We start from the raw sequence: 16652 nt of genomic DNA, 5'->3' as shown, positions 1-16652 counted from the left end.
GGAAAGGGTGGCTCAGAGCACAGTTTGGAGCATCCAGAATGTAGTCTAGAATCCATAGATGGGTTTGCAACTTAAAAAAAAAAGATTCCTCAGTTTTTCCCAATCATCCTGGCTCATGGGAGAGAACTGCCTCTCTTGGTCACAGTGTCTTCTCCAGAAGGCGAACGGGAAGCCAGAGGCAGTTGGGACGCAGGTGCCTGGGGTGGGGGTGGGGGGGGCACTTGCCTGGGTGGAGCCGTAACCACCGCCGTAGTATCTCTGCTCGTTGAGCCAGCGCACCACAGGGGGCACAGTGTCAAAGTCTTTGAGCACAAGCAGAGCCAAGAGGGCATAGGATGTGGCTTCCACATTGTAGAGCTTCTGGCCAGGCTCCTCCCAGCGGGTCCTTTCTGCAAGGAGAACCCCCGCCCCCAAGGCTTACTGCTTTGTCCAGCCTGGAAATAGCTCAGAGAAAGCTCAGAAAAATGACTCACACTAGACCTCTTGGTGTTCAGGTGTCCTGGCCCACATTCAAGGCCCTCGATCTGCTGGCTTCTGCTTCATTCTCTTCCCTCATCAACTTTCCCTCCTCCATTTGAATTCTGAATTGCAGCCCCACTGATCTGCAGGAAATCCCCTAAGCTTGCCATGCTCATTCTTACCTCTGAGCCTTTGCATATTCTGTTCCCTCTACTCGGAGCACCTTTTCTCCATCTACTTCTGGTTAATTCTTACCCACCCTGCATAATCCAGCTTCAGTGGCACCCCAAAACTGAATGAGGCCCTTCTTCCTCCTGTCTCTCAAGGCATCCTGGGCTTTTCCCATGCCAGCACTATGATGCTTCACTGTCAAAGCAAGTACTTAATGCACAACGTGCAACCCTGTCAAATGAACTATGCACCAAACCTTCTTACGTGGCTTACAATGAAGACTTTTCACACGGTAGAGCCGTCCACCCCAGCTCAAGTTGGAGCTGCCCAGTGCCACTGAGGGCCACACATCCCAGCTCTAGAGGGACCCTCGAACCCCAAACATGCATCACTGTTTACCCCTTTGGGAGTGCTCCTCACCTGTGGCTGTGTTCAGGAATTTGTTGAGGAGGGCACCTTCCAGCTTGTCCAGCTGAGCCAGGGCATAGCCAGTGATGGCCACGGTATACGGTCTTCTCACGTCTAGGTAGTGGTCTGCGAGAAAGTCCCCTGCCTTGTTGATGCTGCGCCCCAGGCTCTGTGAGAGAGAGCATTGGGTCCTTGGGTCAGGTGGGCACTGATGCCACAGAGAACCAGTGAGGGTCACAGAAGCCAGGATGGGAACCAGGCTGGTTTCTGTCTCTGTCTCGGGCCAGCCCATTTTTGAGAGTTTCCTACTGTAGCCGCCTTGTTGCTGAGCGCCTGCTGTGGTCACTTTCATCTTCGCGCCTGATAAATTCTTGGATCTCTAAAATAAATGCCCCATCTATTTTTGCATCATCTAGGTCACATGTGTGACAACTAGGACAACTCAGAGAGTCCTAAAAAATACAACGATTATTATACCCATTTTACAGATGCATACACTGAAGCCAGCAAGGGGAAATGCCCGTGATCGGGATTTGAAGTCAGATCTATCTGACCCCACAGTCCTAGCGCTGTCTCTTTTCTACCATAATTTCTCTTAAATCTTCAAGACTGGAGCCAGGAAGGCCTGGGTACCTCCTGGGCGTAAAGGGTAACAGCCTCCTCCCCTCCATCTCTTTTCTGGGGCCCCGATGAGGGAGGAACAACTGGCTGAAGGTCAGACCCTGAGGTTCCCCAGCAGGGAAACTAAAAGTCAAAGAACCCACTCTCAACACCCAGGGCAAAGCAGGTGGAGCAATTACAGGCTCTCAGGGGCCCATCTTTCTAAGCTTCTCTGCTTCAGAACCAAAACCAGAAGAAAAGGGGACAGCGATGAGCCAAGATTTTTAATCCTTTCCCTTTTGGGGTCATGGACCCCTTTTAAAACCTCCCGAAAGATCCGCCAGACTAAGAAAATAGTCCTGAGGGATTTTTATCTCTGTGCCTTGAGTTGTCTTCAGTATATTTAGGATATAAACGTGTCAGTTGTGTAGGAGTGCTGTGGCAAGCAAGCTGGAGGGGCTTCTGCTGAAATTGGCTACAACGCTCTGAAAACGGTAAAGCAGGCAGAAAGGGTCCAATCTTTGATCTCTTTGTGTCTCAGTTTTCTCTTCTGTAAACTAGGAATAATAAGAGTAGGCTATCTCTTGGGCTGTTACAAGGATTACAGGCTGTAAAAATGGGATGTTCTTAGATGAGCATCTTAGTTAATGGCTCGATGAATGTTGAGTATTATTATGGCTGCTGTGGTGGTTGTATCGCACTGGGAAGACTGGAAATGACCCAAAAGCAGCACCTCACCTTCCAAAGTGGCTGTGTCCTGGAGAGGGGAGGGGAGAGGAGGGAGGGAGTGGGCAGGGGACACTTACATTGACCTGTCCCTCACAAATGTCTTTAGCCTCCTGCAGCGCAATGACAACAAAAGCCGTGAGGGACATATCTTTCTCCTCTGGATTCTTGAAGCCACCCTGGGGGAGAAGGAAGCAGGAAGCAAGAATAGCGTCACCAGTGTGTCCCCACATGCCAATCAACCCACTTGTATGATCAGTGGGTCAAGACAGGGCTGGGTCTCTCCCCAGTGTCTCCCCAGCAGGGCCATGCTCTTTAGTATTCATTCATTCATTTATTCATTTATTCATTCATTCATTCTGCAACTATTGCTGGGGTGAATGAAAACCAGACATGGGCCTCAGCCCTCATGGAGCTCCTTGTCTAGTTGGGGAGACAGACATGAACCAACCAACTCATCCATAGATACATAATTATAAACTGATGAGTGCTGTGCAGGAGAAGTGGATGTGGCAGTGAGACAGCGGGAGTGTGACTCAGTCAAGGAAGTCGGGAAAAGTGCCCCTGAGGGATAAGATGGAACCACAATATGAACAGTGAGTAGGAGTCAATGCTCACAGGAACAGTATGTGCAAAGGCCCTGTGGCTGGTTAGAGCAAGGCTCCTAGCAGTGCAGATGGAGCTTGGAGAGAAGGGGTTAGCTGTGAGGCTGGGAAGCCTGAAAGGTTCCAATTCCTAAGGCAGCAATTCTCCAACTTAAGCACATCTGGTGGTGGTGGGGGGGGGGGCCGGGGGGTTGTTAAAACTCCGATTCTTAGGTGTTGCCCCTAAAGTTTTGATTTAGTGCACCTGGAGTCCAGCCTGAGAACGTGTATTGCTAACAAGTGTGCAGATGGTGCTGATGCTGCTGGCCTGGGACCACACTTTGAGGACCACAGCTCCAGGGAGTTCTGTGTTTATTTTTAGAGACAGGAGGGAGTCAGGGGGCTTTCATTTTGCACCAGATCCTGCGGGTCTAGTGTTTTTGCAGCGGAAGGGTGACACTCTGAGCTCCCTTATATCTCTTTCCCAGCGTGCAGTGAATTGGGCGGTGGGTGGATGGTGGAGTCTTTTTCAGTCCAGGTGCCCCTCTCCCCCAGCCTGCCCTGAATCCCTGCCTCTTACAATCATTTCTTGGTGTATCACAGGCCCATCCTCCTGGAAGACTCCATCAGGCTTCTGCTTCTCCAAGATCAGCCATTTGACAGCCCCGCAGAGGACCTGAGAGTCGATGGCGATGAGGTTGGCTGCCAGCGCAAAGACCTTGACCACAAAGGCTGTCAGCCTGGGGGTGGACACAGAGCATGAGCCAATTGGCTCTGGGATCCAGAGACTACCATCCCAGATAACCAATGAGCAGAGAGGGGCGGGCCTGTCCTCATCAGCCTAGCTTCCCTTCCCAAAGCTCAGGACCCAGCGTTGCATAAGGGTCACTCAGCTGGCTGGTGCCTTGAATGCGAGTGAAGGGGTCCCGTCTCACAGGGCTGTGAGGGTGAAGCCCGCCTAGGGCGCTCCAGGCTGGGATCCAGGGAGGAGCAAGGCTGAGGTTGGGCAAGACTCACCAGGTGCTGGCTGGCCGGGCTATGAAGGCCGCATATGCCATGTTGGGTTTTTTGAAGGCCAGCTGCTGGGTGTACCCTGCAGGGAAGGGAGAAATGTCACCAGAGGCTGAGCGGACGGGGTGGCTGGTGTGCGTATGTGAGGAAGGGGCTTAGAAAGGGGATAAGGATGCTGTGAGGGGTGGGACAGGGGTCCACAGAGGCAAGGGGGGCTCTGGGCAGGATGGGGTGTCTGCAGGGGAGAGGAGCTTAAAGGCGGAAGGGACTCAGAGAAGGTGGGAGGAGCAGAGAGAGGAAGGGTAAGGAGTTCTCAGAGAAGAGGGGATTCAGAGACAGGAGGGTGCTCAAAGGGGGGTCTCAGGGGCAAGCAGCCCCCAGTGGGGGAGGGAGCTCAGAGAAGGGCCTCAGAGAGGAGAGAGGGGGCAGTCTCAGAAGGGGGCGGGGCCTCCAGAGGGGCGGGGCCCCAGAGGGGCGGGGTCTCAGGGAGGAGCGGGCTCCGAGGGGCGGGGATGGGGGCCTGGGGCACACACCCTTCTTGATGAGCTCTAAGGCCTCCTGCCGCTTCTCCAGGCCGAACTTCTCCCACTGCTCGGTGTGGTCCAGGTAGTGCACAGCGATGACCGTGGGCGTCATGCCGATCATGTTCTGCTCCCCACAGCCCGACGGGGTCACGATGAGGTGCTTCAGCCGCTCCCCGTCAATGGCGTCTTCTGCCATCTGGGCCACTGGGGTCCCTGCAGCCGGGCAGGAGGATGACACTCAAGTCCGGGGCCAGCCAGGGCCAAAGGGGTCAGGGACAGCTGGGGGCGCGTGAATGACGGAGGAGCTGCACGCCTGGGTGGCTGGAGGGGGCTCTGCGTTTTTAGGGGGTGAAGGTGGCCTTGCGCTTCATGGGGAAACACAGGACCCTGGGTCTTCTTGTTACACCAGTAGTAAACTAATTCCAGTAACAACAGCCATGAATACTGATGTCGGTGCTTAATGCTATTTGCCAGGCTTTGTTCTAAGAGAACACCACATAGTACCTCATTTAACCCTCCAACAACCCTCAGACATTGGCACTATTACTCGCCCCCATCACAGATGAGGAAACCAAGGGTCTCCTCCCCAAACCTTACACCTCTCAGGTTGCGAGCTGCCTTTTCAGCTCCTTCTTGCGTCCCTTCTTGCCCCAGTCATTCTCCTTCCGGGGCAATTAGTTCCAGAATTTCTGCTCTTAAACTATATTGTTTCTCATTTAAACACCTTTATCAGCAAAGGCTATTTGCTGTACTAAATACTGCCTGGAACCTTCTATAAGTCAGATCAAGGTGGGGGTTGTTTTGGCTGAAGAGGACGAGGGAGGCACAGTGGTTATATTTCCCCCAGAGTTAGATGGAACTGGGGTCCCTTCTCACGGATCATGCCCCTCCCGCCCCGTTCTGGGTCCCATGGGGCTGGGGCCAGGGGCATCTCACCTTGCAGGAGGATCCTGGTCTCCGATTCCGTGTCTGGGACTTGGTCACTGAGGTCTGCAGCTTTGATCTCCTCTCGCTGGACTCCATCTGCCAGGCAAATAGGAGACACCGATGGCACCAGCCCCCTCCCACCCACCCTGCGCCACCACCCAGGCCTCGCCCCCTCTCCTGCAGCTGACTCACTTTGGCCCTTTTCTTCTGGATTCAGTGTGCGGACAGCCACAGTTTTGTTCACTCTCCTTCCTTCTGGCTGGACAGCGTTGAGGGGCAGGGGGAGTCATGTGAATGAAAGGACAGAGAGCCGGTCAGCAGGGCACTGTTCTGGGAATCACTGTGGCATATGTGTGATGCCGTCCACCTGGTCTTAGCTGTGTGACTGGAAGTCAGTTACTCACCCTGTCTGTGCCTCAGCATCCTTCCTGATAGGGAGGTAATGTAAACATCTACCTTATAACCATTGTTGTGCAAATGAATAATAAAATTATAAGTTAATAATGAAATAACAAGACCTTCAGAAATTTTCTTATGTGCCTAGGACCTTTCTTTACTGGGGTTAGTTCATTTAATCTTCACAATAACCCAATGGGGTGGGTACTACGATTAACACTCCCATTTTAAAGATGGAGGAACTGGGGAACAGAGAAGTGAAGCAACTTGCCCGAGGTCACACAGCTAGTAGGACAGAACTAGGGTTTGAATCTGGTAGTCTGGCTCCAGAGTCTGTTTTTAACCCAGTGACCTTCAATGGATTAAATAAGAGAAAAATAAAAATTTTAAAATAAAACAAATGATTTAACTTAAAAGTAAAACAAAAGTATAAAATAAGTAAATAAGAATAGGTAATAAAGAAAAACTAAATGAAAGAATGTGCGTAAGTACTCAACACTGCCTGGCACATAGTAAATGCTCAATTAAAATAGGGGTTATTTTAATTAGGATCAAAGCCCAACTCAAGTGGGGAGGGTATAGCTCAGTCGTAGAGTATGTGCTTAGTGTTCGCAAGATTCTGGGTTCCATCCCCAGTACCTCCATTAAAAATTAAATAAAATAAATAAATAAACCTAATTACTACCCCCAACCAAAACAATCAAACAAAACCAAAAAAAAAAAAAAACCCCGAAAACACAAAAAACCCAACTCGAGCTCTCATGTGTTTACAAATAAACCTCCGTAGTGGACAGTGTCTGTGTTTGCCTTCTTAAAATCCAGTCGCCTTTCACCTGGTAGTAATTCCCAGATTTTCCTTTGCAGACTGAGTTTCCCCCAATGGTGCGTTGGCAAATGTGTAACATCCAGCTTTCAAGGAAGATAAGCTCCTGAGCCGCAGTGCTGTCAGTTGCCTTGGTGTAAATATCCCCGCCATGCTGGATTTCAAGCCAAGAGCGGCAGCGAGGACGGAATTTGGAGGTGGCGGGCATGCGGGTTCCTGGGAGCTGGGCAATGCAGCCTCCAGCACACTGCTGGTTTTCTTTCCGCCAGTGCCCAAGCTCAGCCATACTGAAACCCAATGCAGGAGAAAAATGTGTGCCCCTAAATATATACTTTTTTGTAATTCTTTAATGGTTAATTTTTGTTCCAGAACATTAAGGTAGTTGAAAAACATATGAGTTTGCTTCCATTAAAGCCAGAAAAGAAAAATTATAATAAATTTCGGTTTGGGTATAAATGAAAGATTTCAATGTAAAATCACTGTCAGTTCTAATACATTTGGTTTTCAATATTTCCATGATTTTTCAACTACTGTAACATTTTGGGAGAAAATTAACTATTAAAAAATGCACACAGACCCATCTACAGGGCAACTCATTTTTCTTTTGCTTCAGGCTCCAGTGTGGCTTGGACTGACACTGGCAGGTCCTGTCTCTAAAATTTTGATATTTTGTTCATTGTGGTGGTTTTGGCATTAATTTTGATTTCTTAAAATACTGTCTTAAAATATTTTATCTTGTTTGCGATCTCACATTTTGCTTTAAAATATTAATAAAAGATGATGAAATAGTCTTGTTTTTATGGATGATTTTATCTCTGATTATATTGGAAAATGTTCAATAGAAACAGAACTGTTAATGTATATTTCGAGGGTAAGACTCGTAGGTAAAAACAGAAAAGTTTCCCATGTTCCTGCATTGTATATTATTGCTTTATAACATTTGTTCTGTGAAATGTTTTCCCAAGATCTTTAAAGTCAAAAGAAAACTCCTACTGAAATGTATTGCAAAATGTCATATTTGAGATAAAAAACAAGGTCCTACTATATAGCACAGGGAACTAAAAAAAGTCATACTTGACATTAAAATATATTTTAATGAAAAAGTATTATTGATCTTTGTTACTGAGCTTTTGGGTGCCTCCTAAAATTCCATGCCCAAGGAGAAAGCTTCACTTGTCTCACCCAAATCCCAGACCTGCTTCCAAATTTCTAGGACCCTCAAATTTCCTAAGGTGTGTGCTGTGTTCTCAGCCTGGGTCTCCAACCTGGGCTGATAGCACAGGGAGAACAGGGGCCTTCCCCGAAGGACAAGGGGCAGCAGGTACCCTGAGGACTCACCACGACCTTCAGAGTCTTCTTGACACCATCACTGATGAAGCGGTTGTACACGGCGGCCTTGACCTCCACCTCCTGGAGGCCGATCTTCAGGGGCACAATGACATAAGGCACGGCCACCGAGGATTTGGCTGGGATGACTAGAGTCTGCTGGTGGCGCTTCTTGGCGGTGGCCAGGCTGCAGAAGGCTGGATTGTAGAGCAATTCCACCCTCACCTGCCGGGCAGAGAGAGTATCAGGTGAGGGGAATGTGCCACGGCTCCTCCCCTGCAAGCCCCTCTTCATGCCTCTGTTGCACCAGGGACCCACCTTGAGATCTTCGGCCTCCCGGTAGTTGTAGAGGACTGCCCGGATCTCCACCTGCTCGTTGCGCACGACAGAGTAGGGCAGGCGCAGGTCGATGAAGAAATCCTGCATCACTGTAACCTCATAGGGCTCAGCCACGCAGATCCCTGCCCGGGTGGAAACAGAACACGGAGTATGAGGGGTAGAGCGTGGGCAGAGAGGACTGGATCCAAGTTCAGGTCCAGGTTCCTGTCCCTGCCAATGTCTCGGTGCTTATCCCTGACCACGGGAGGCATCCCAAGCCCAGCCTGTCTTTGCAGAAGCCTGTAGACGAAACATCATTAATGGTGATAACTTACAGATGGTGGTGGTGGCAGGATGCTGCCACGATTTAGTGATTCCTATTTTCTTTGTAATTTTACTCATAGATAGATGCACAGGAGGAAAGAAGGCGAGCATGACTGAAGGGTCTGTATCTGCGCCCTCCAAAATGGTAGCCCCAAGTGGTCACTGGGCACTTGAAATGTGGCTAGCTCGAGTGAGAACTGGATTCCTGCTTTTAGTTCATTTTATTAACTCAGATTGAAACTTTAAAAATTGTGAATATACTAAAAACCACTGAATTGTACACCTCAAAGGGTGGCTTGCATGATATGTGAATTATATCTCAATTTAAAAAAGGATGCTTGATTCAGTGATTAGGAAACTTCTTAAAGTACGTTTAGAACAACTTGGTGGGCCAGTCTACCTTCTCAACTGTAAATTTTATGAGTCCTAAAATACAGATCAAAAGTGAAAATCTAGCATCCTAGATGAACAACAGTGTCCTAGTGTAGCACAGAGAGCTATACTTAATTGAAGAAAAAAAAGCTAGCATCCTAATTGAGACGTGCTGTAAGTATAAAATATGTGGCAGATTTTGAAGGCTTAGTACAAATAAAAACAAAATATGTCATTCAAAATTTTGAGACACTGATAGGTTATCCTTAAATATGAATAGATTTATTATTGTAACATTGTTATGTGGTAGTGGTTTTGCAAAATTTTATAAAATTGAAATAATATTTTGGATATATTTGGATTAAATGAAATGGGTTATTAAAATCGACGTCATCTACTCCTTTGTTATGGGGCTATCAGAAAATTTTAAATGACATACACAGATGGCATTATATTTCCAATCAACAGCACTGATCTACTTGTAAAAATTAATAAAAGAAAATCTCAAATAAAACTGGCTTAGGGAAGGCCTGTAGAGGGAGTGCTGATGCCCTACCACCTGTCAATTACCTGCGAACAGGAAGCTGTCAATTACAGATCTTAACAGGAAGAGGCATCAGTTACAGACCCCAACCAGAGGAGATGCACCTTGCACTCCCCATCAGGAAATGCAACTGATTTAGGAGGAAGGAAATTTTTCTTTCTGCCCAGCAACAAGCCCAGCCAATGGAAACACTGCAGCTCAACCAATGAGAAACTATCTCACCCGAACTGCTGCTTTCCTCCAATGAGGAGATTTTTCTCTTGCTGTTGACTTGTTTGTCCCACCTTTCTTTCTATAAAAACCTTCCATTTTTTACAGTTTCTCTTTCTGGTTTTTTTTTTTTTTTTAAGCAGCATTGGACTATCACATTCATAATAATGTTGCACTAAGAAATCTATTAAGATTTGATCATTTTTCTTTCTTATTCTTCAATGGCAAAAAAATAATCAGAGACTTGAACAAAATCCTTATTTCTCATCACCCTCGGGGTGTCTGCTGTGGTCACTGGTACTATCAAAAACAAGACAAGCAAAGAAGCAGATTTTGAGAATCTTGAAGCCAGGAAAGTAAAATTATAATAAAGTATAATTTATGATAAATTATAACTAAACAAAATTATAGTATATTAAATTCTGGGTTTGGTGTAAATAAAACACACTTAATGTGAGTTTTAATACACCTACCTTTTAATGTTTCAGTATTTTTTCAACTACCTTAATGCTCTGGGAAGAAAAATTAATCTTTGAAAACAGGCATGTGGGACACACATTTTTCCTCTTGCCTCAAATGCCAATATGGCTTGGCACGGCGCTGGTGTCTATTTAAAATTTGGTTATTTTAGCAGATACAAGCTATTATATACAGAAGAGATAAACAACAAAGTCCTACTATATAGTACAGGGAACTATATTCAATACCTTGTAAAAACCTGTAATGAAAAACAATAAATATATGTATAGCTGAATCACTATGCTGTACACCCAAAATGAACACATTGTAAATCAACTATACCTCAATAAAAAATAAATAAAATAAAACAAAATTTGGATATTTTGTAAATCACAAATTTCTCTTGCATTCATTTTAATTTAAAAAACTAATGCATGAAAATATGAATTATCTTGATGACTGAGTCTTTTGGCACCTACTTAATTTTGCACTCAAAGTCAGTGCCTCGCTCTCTTTACTCACCCCCAGCCCTGCTGCAAACCATCCGTCTTTGGCTACGGCTCCTTCTCCTCAGGGTTTCACACCCAGCCCTTGGTGGGGGCAGTGGTGGTGGAGGGAGATGGGGGGGCAATGTGGGTAGGGACATACACACCTTTTTTGTCATGTTTCACAATCTAACCACCTATGTTTCAATCACTCCTTTCATCCCGCTTCCTCTTTTTTTTTCTTCATTGCTTTCCCCACTATCATGGCGACATCACCCCCTGAAAAGTTTTTGTTGTTGCCAATTTTTCTGTATGATGCTTGGACGATGGGTATATGTCATTATACATTTGTTCAGACCCACAACATGTACAACACCCAGGAGTGAAGCCTAAGGCCAGCTATGAACTTGCAGTGATAACAATGTATCCATGTAGGTTCATCGATTGTAACAAATGCACTCTGTGGGTGCAGGATGTTGATAGCGAGGGAGGCTGTGTGTGTGGTGGGGAAGGGGGTATATGGGAAATCTCTGCACCTTCCTCTCAATTCTGCTCTGAAATGAAAACTGCACTACAAATAAAATCTGTTTACAAAGAGCACCGTGTTAATCACATTCTAGACTCTAATGCCTCTCCACGGGGAAGAGTGGGAGCCACCAAGAAATAGAGGGTCTGTTGGGATGGAATGAGTAAATGCCCAAGGGGTCTGGGGTCCCGGCCTCCTGAGGATGGGGTTGCCATCTTCTCTTACCTTTCTTGTCTGATAGGCTCACAGCCAGAATCTCCCAAGTGGTGATGGAGTCTTTTAAAAACACGTACATGAGCTTCGTGGAGATTCTGGATGGGGGAGGAGGGGGAGCGGGGCATTAGGAGAAGACATCTAGCAGGGTGGAGGGGGAGAGCTGTCATGGAGGGGTCCTAAAAGAAGGGTTGGAAGGGGCTGGGATGGGCACGTGTAGGTAGCCCAACTCTCGATTTACTGGGCTGGGTTGTGGGGTTCCACCGTGATTCCAGAAGAGGAGGGATGGAAGTGCATGCAAACTAAAGGCCCACCCTGGGGTGATGACAGGAGCTGAGGGTGGGGTGGAGCAGGGGCATCCCAGCCTTACCCATTTTTCTCCTGTTCTTTAAGCTCCTCAATGGTCCACAGCCAGCTCTCGGGGAACTGGCTTCGGGAAATGATGTCCTCCTCTGGGATTATTTCATCTTCCAGGTCACCTGCAAGGGGGCGGGGGGACAGTCCCAGTTTAGAACAGACCCACGTTCCCCGCTATTCCCTTTTAGAGGTTTATCTCTGCAATCCCCTGGAAGGATTCCTAGCAGCAGCACGCCCGTGGCCACAGCAGCGCTTTGGGGGATCCCAGGTCTGTTTGCCCCTGAGGTGTGTGTGTGTGGGGGGTTCTTTCCTCCATAAAAAATATTAACAATCCTATTTTACAGCTGTGTTGGTATAAAGGTGAAAATAATCCAGGCTGTATTATATTCATGTTTCCCTTCTCTGATTTTTCAAGGGAGTGAAAGCAATTTGCATGAGCCTCTGAAACATCGCGGTCTCCAAGCACTGCGCCCACTGAGCCTGATGGTTGAGTACACCCTGAAAGCAATGGGGTGAGTTCAGAGATGCCACAGACTTGATGGAAATTGCGAAGAGGTGGTGGCCTTTACAAGCCACCTTGACACTGTCAGCAAGTACGTGAAGTTGGGTTGGAGTAGGGTCCAACCCTGGCTGGATTTCCCTGAAAAAATGATGAACAGATTATAATTTGACTCTGGGTCTGCCTAACAACAAAGCAGATGGAATTCCACAGTTGCCCAAATCCACACATATTCTGGAATAATCCATCAAAGTGCCTTTGGGGTACTAACTTTTAATCAGCTCTCTGTCTCACTTCCTGTTGGCTAAAGAAATGACACAATGCTAAAAAAAAAAAAAAAAAAAAAAAACTATGTGTCAACCATTTCCCCAGTAAATCAGAAGTTTTGTCTAAATTTCCTCTTTGCAAAATAAAGTCTTGGGCGCCTGGAGCAGAGAGCAGCACGTGTAGTTATAATTTGCCAAAAGACTGAGGGTAGACTGTTTTGCTCACACGTGTTGGGAATCTTGAGTCTTTGGGCGGCTGGAGGGATTGCTAGCTTTCTAGCTAAAGGAATTTAGAAAGATTTGACCACATTGGCAATGGCTGCCTTTGAGATGTGGTTGTAAGCAAAGAAAAAAAAAAGAAAGAAAACAAAAGAAAAGAAAAAAAAATACAGTTGTGTACAAAAATCATGTGTTACCATATAAAGAGTCCATACCTGTTTTCTTAAAGGTTAAGTGAATGTTGATTTTGGGGAAAATCTCTCTTGACTTAAATTTTGCTATGATTGGATAGTTACAAAGTTAAAGAAAAACAAAACTAGAAAGCAATAAAGAGGAAATTTACAATGGAGAAATCTGGCAGACACTGCCTTAATCAAGTGATCAGGGTTTTCACAACACCACTAATGGATCAAATCAGTACCACGTGGCTCCTGAGACAAAGGACAGAGAAGGACATGGTATCTCTTCAGTGATGGTCCTGCCAAAAGCTCAAAACTTGAATAGGATCATGAAGAAGCATCAGGCAGACCCAGAGAGTGGGACAATCTACAAAATATCTGGCCTGTGTACTTCAGAGACGTCGAGGGTGTGAAAGTCACAGAAAGAACAGCTGATAGGGGTCGGAAAGATCCAAAGGATGCTGAAGGGACCCAACCAGAAATGCAGCATGAGAGTCCGGACAGGGTCCCTTTTCCTATAAAGCGCCAGAAACAAAAAGAAAACCCAGCAAAACCAAGAAAAAACAAACAAACAAAAACCTGGTGAAGTTTGAATGGTGTTGGAGGACTTGGTGGTGATGAATCAGTGTTAGTGTCCTAATTCTGATGGCTGCACTGAGGTTTTGTGGGAGAATACAGGCGTGCTTCGGTTGAGCTTTGCAGATACTGCGATTTTTTTTTTTTCAATCAAAGTTTTATGTCAACCCTGCATTGTAAGATGATGGTTAACACTTTTTTTTTTTTTTTAGCAATAAAGTATTTTAGAATAAGGTATGTACATTTTTAAGACATCACACAATTGCACACTTAACAGACTATAGCATAGTGTAAATATGACTTTTCTATGCAGTGGGAAACCAAAAAGTTCATATGACTCACAGTGTTGCCATGGTCTGAACAGAACCCACAATATCTCTGAGGTCTCCCTGTATCTTTGTTTCTAGAAAATCCCCACCAAACTATCTAGGGGTGTTGGGGCAAATGGTTCAGGAGGAAAAAAGTTTTTTAGATTTCATTTCCAGTTTTTCTGTAAAGTTTAAGACTATTTAAAGAAAAAAAAAATGAGGATTTTTTTTTGCTTTGCTCTGCCAGCCTGCCACTGAGGAAGTGTCCCCGTCTTCTGTGGCTTTTAAGCAAGAGTATTTTCATCACTTTTTATCTTGTAATTGATAATGTAATTTCCATCAGTTTCAAGTGTCAAGTCACTGACACTTGACTCTGCCCTTGGAACCCAATTTGATCCACGCAAGTCCCAATCCCCTGTGAAAATGACAGGACACACGAAAGAAACGTTCCAATGGCTTATAGAACCATCCCCAGAGACATGACAGCTCACCATAAAAATCATTAAAAAGAGAAATTTGGACGGGTTAAAATGGACTGGGGTTTTGCCAAGGTGATCCTCGCAAAAGATACCGAGCTGCCTGGGGTGCAACATCCAAATGTTGTTTCAACAAAGCCCCTCCTGTGAGAAGTCTTTCCCTAATTAGGACGGATTAAAAGATGCTTCAGAAAAGGAGGGATCAGGCCACCCAGGGCTTCTCTGCCTTTCAGAAGATGACAGTGAGGGCCCTTGTCAGTTTTATAAGTGGAGGCGTAGTTATAAGTTGCAATCATATGGAGACAATTTTGGTTTTGCTTTAGTTGGGCTTCTGATAAGAGAAATTTCTCTTGGCTTTGCTTCAAACTTAACTTGGTCTGAGATGGAAAGTTTCAAGTGTGTGAATGTTTCTGGAACACAATGAATGAATGAATGAGTGAGTGAATCTTGTTGGTAGGCAGAAGTTGGACACCTCTCTTTGGAAGGCAACATGAATTTGTTTCTTTGGTAAAGGCATGCTTAGGAACACATGCCAGTCTTGCCACTGGCAACTTGTGCGGCCTGCCCCGTCATCTGGAATGTCACCCCCCTCAGACCACGGATGTCCTGGGCGCTGGCGTTGTCAAACTTCAGAGTGATGGGAATGGGCCAGGGTGATCCTCCCAGGCAGGCAAGGAATCTTCTTCCCCATTAGACTAATTCCTTCTCCTTCCCTCAGACCTGAACCACCTCGCTCTCTATCTGAGGGCTTTCTTACCCCTCCGACAGGGGCTTCATCCTCCCTGCTTCCCCCTCAGACAGGCCCTCCTTCCCCCTTGGGCAGGCACCTCGGCCGGGGGCCGCCTCCTCCCGGGTGAGACTTACTCCGGGCCAGCCCCAGGGGCTGGTCGCGCCTGAGCTTCTGCCGCAGCTGGGTGATGTACTCGCAGCAGTCCAGGAAGGCCTTCACGCAGGCGGCGCCTTGCAGGATGAACTGGGCCCGGCGCCGGCACGGGAACCTCATGGGGTTGTCCCGCATGCCGTCTACACAGCACTTGCGCAGCTCCCTGGGGTACTGACCCGCTGTGGGAGGACAGAGCCCCCCCCCGCCGCCCCCCGCATGCCCTCAGTCCTGGCCTCGAAGCAGGAGGAACTCAGGACAGACCCCAGGGAGAGCTTCCCCACCGCCAGGATCTCCTCCCCCCCGCCTTTGGCTGGGGTCCCATCTGGGCGGGTTCTGGGGTGTGGGGAGGTGGGCAAAGGCCCGCGGAGGGTGCCCACCTTTGTCCGCCCTCTTCTCCATGAGCTGCACGGAACGGCGGCGGCGGGTGGCCGGTTTCGGGCACTCAAGATCTGAGAAGGGGGACCAGGAACGAGATGGGTTAGGCACCTCCTCTGTGTCCTTGGTTTCCTCACTGTAGCCCGTGAGGTTGGAGTGTTATTGCTCCCACTTGACAGATGGAGAAACTGAGGCTCAGAAAGAAGTGATTTGCTAGATGGTGGTGGAGGCAGGACTTGAATATTCCCGATCCCAGACCCCTGCTCTTAACCTGCTATCAGCATCCAGTAGGTGGAGGCCCACCCCGCTCCCCGAACCTACCACTGGCTGCATCCTCACCTGCCCTTTCAGGGGTCTGGAGGCCTTTGTCGGTTTTGAGGGCCAGCCCTGCATCTGTGAAGACGCCAGCATAGTCCTTTCCACTGCCTGGCGTGCAGCCAATGTCTGCCTTCTCCACTGTGTCCCAGATCTGTGCAGTGGAACGGGGAGTCCGGTCTCAGGGTGGGGTGAGGCCAGGCCAGCAGTGCCTCCACCAGCGTGCCAACACATCCATCCAACCCCACCTCCATCGTCATCCTGGTCCCCAGGCCGTCCACGGTGGACCATCCGGAGGTGGACCCAGAGCTATGTCCATTCACATCACCATCCCCAGCTTGGACCCTTGTCCACATTCTCATCGTCAACTCAACTTCAACCCATCCCAGTGTCTACATCCACTCCGACTTCTACGTTCAACTCTTGCTTAAACCCATTTGCTCTCCCCAGCCCCATTCCCACCTCAACCCAATGCCATCTCCGTACCTTCCTCTGGGTCAGTTTGTTCTTCTTATTCAGCACGAACACACCCTTGTCCACGGCCACCAGCCCCACTCGGGCCCCCCGGTTGCCCTCTATCTTGAGGGTCATCTGTTGTCCAGGTCGATGCTGCTTCTCCTCCTTATCACCACCTTTCACCACCAGCTGCGGGGAGGTCGGAAGGGTGGGAGGGAGAAGTCAGCCCCGCGAGGAGGCCCCGCCCTCGGGCAGCAGAGGACAGAGGAGGCCCCGGACTGGACAGGGAGGGGAGATGCAGGCAGAACCCGCATCAGGCAGAGAGTCAAGAAAAGAG

General features: G+C 47.8%; 1 protein-coding gene across 1 annotated transcript in view; it reads right to left on the bottom strand.

Annotated features, from left to right (window-relative positions):
• Window positions 1–16652, bottom strand: part of C3 (complement C3) — a 30342-nt gene that overhangs the window by 6525 nt on the left and 7165 nt on the right. The window contains exons 14-29 of the mRNA XM_010966781.3: window positions 16346–16504; window positions 15884–16013; window positions 15547–15618; window positions 15151–15348; window positions 11777–11885; window positions 11419–11504; window positions 8274–8416; window positions 7968–8180; window positions 5603–5669; window positions 5420–5506; window positions 4493–4696; window positions 3966–4041; window positions 3529–3688; window positions 2445–2543; window positions 1051–1207; window positions 226–389 (exon numbers count right to left, since the gene is read on the bottom strand). Coding sequence (XP_010965083.2) covers window positions 226–389; window positions 1051–1207; window positions 2445–2543; window positions 3529–3688; window positions 3966–4041; window positions 4493–4696; window positions 5420–5506; window positions 5603–5669; window positions 7968–8180; window positions 8274–8416; window positions 11419–11504; window positions 11777–11885; window positions 15151–15348; window positions 15547–15618; window positions 15884–16013; window positions 16346–16504 — 2124 coding nt within the window. The remainder of the gene's footprint in view (window positions 1–225; window positions 390–1050; window positions 1208–2444; window positions 2544–3528; window positions 3689–3965; window positions 4042–4492; window positions 4697–5419; window positions 5507–5602; window positions 5670–7967; window positions 8181–8273; window positions 8417–11418; window positions 11505–11776; window positions 11886–15150; window positions 15349–15546; window positions 15619–15883; window positions 16014–16345; window positions 16505–16652) is intronic.

Source organism: Camelus bactrianus, chromosome 22 (assembly GCF_048773025.1).
Source record: "Camelus bactrianus isolate YW-2024 breed Bactrian camel chromosome 22, ASM4877302v1, whole genome shotgun sequence".
Lineage (NCBI taxonomy): Eukaryota > Metazoa > Chordata > Mammalia > Artiodactyla > Camelidae > Camelus > Camelus bactrianus.
This window is presented reverse-complemented; position numbering and strand designations above follow the sequence as displayed.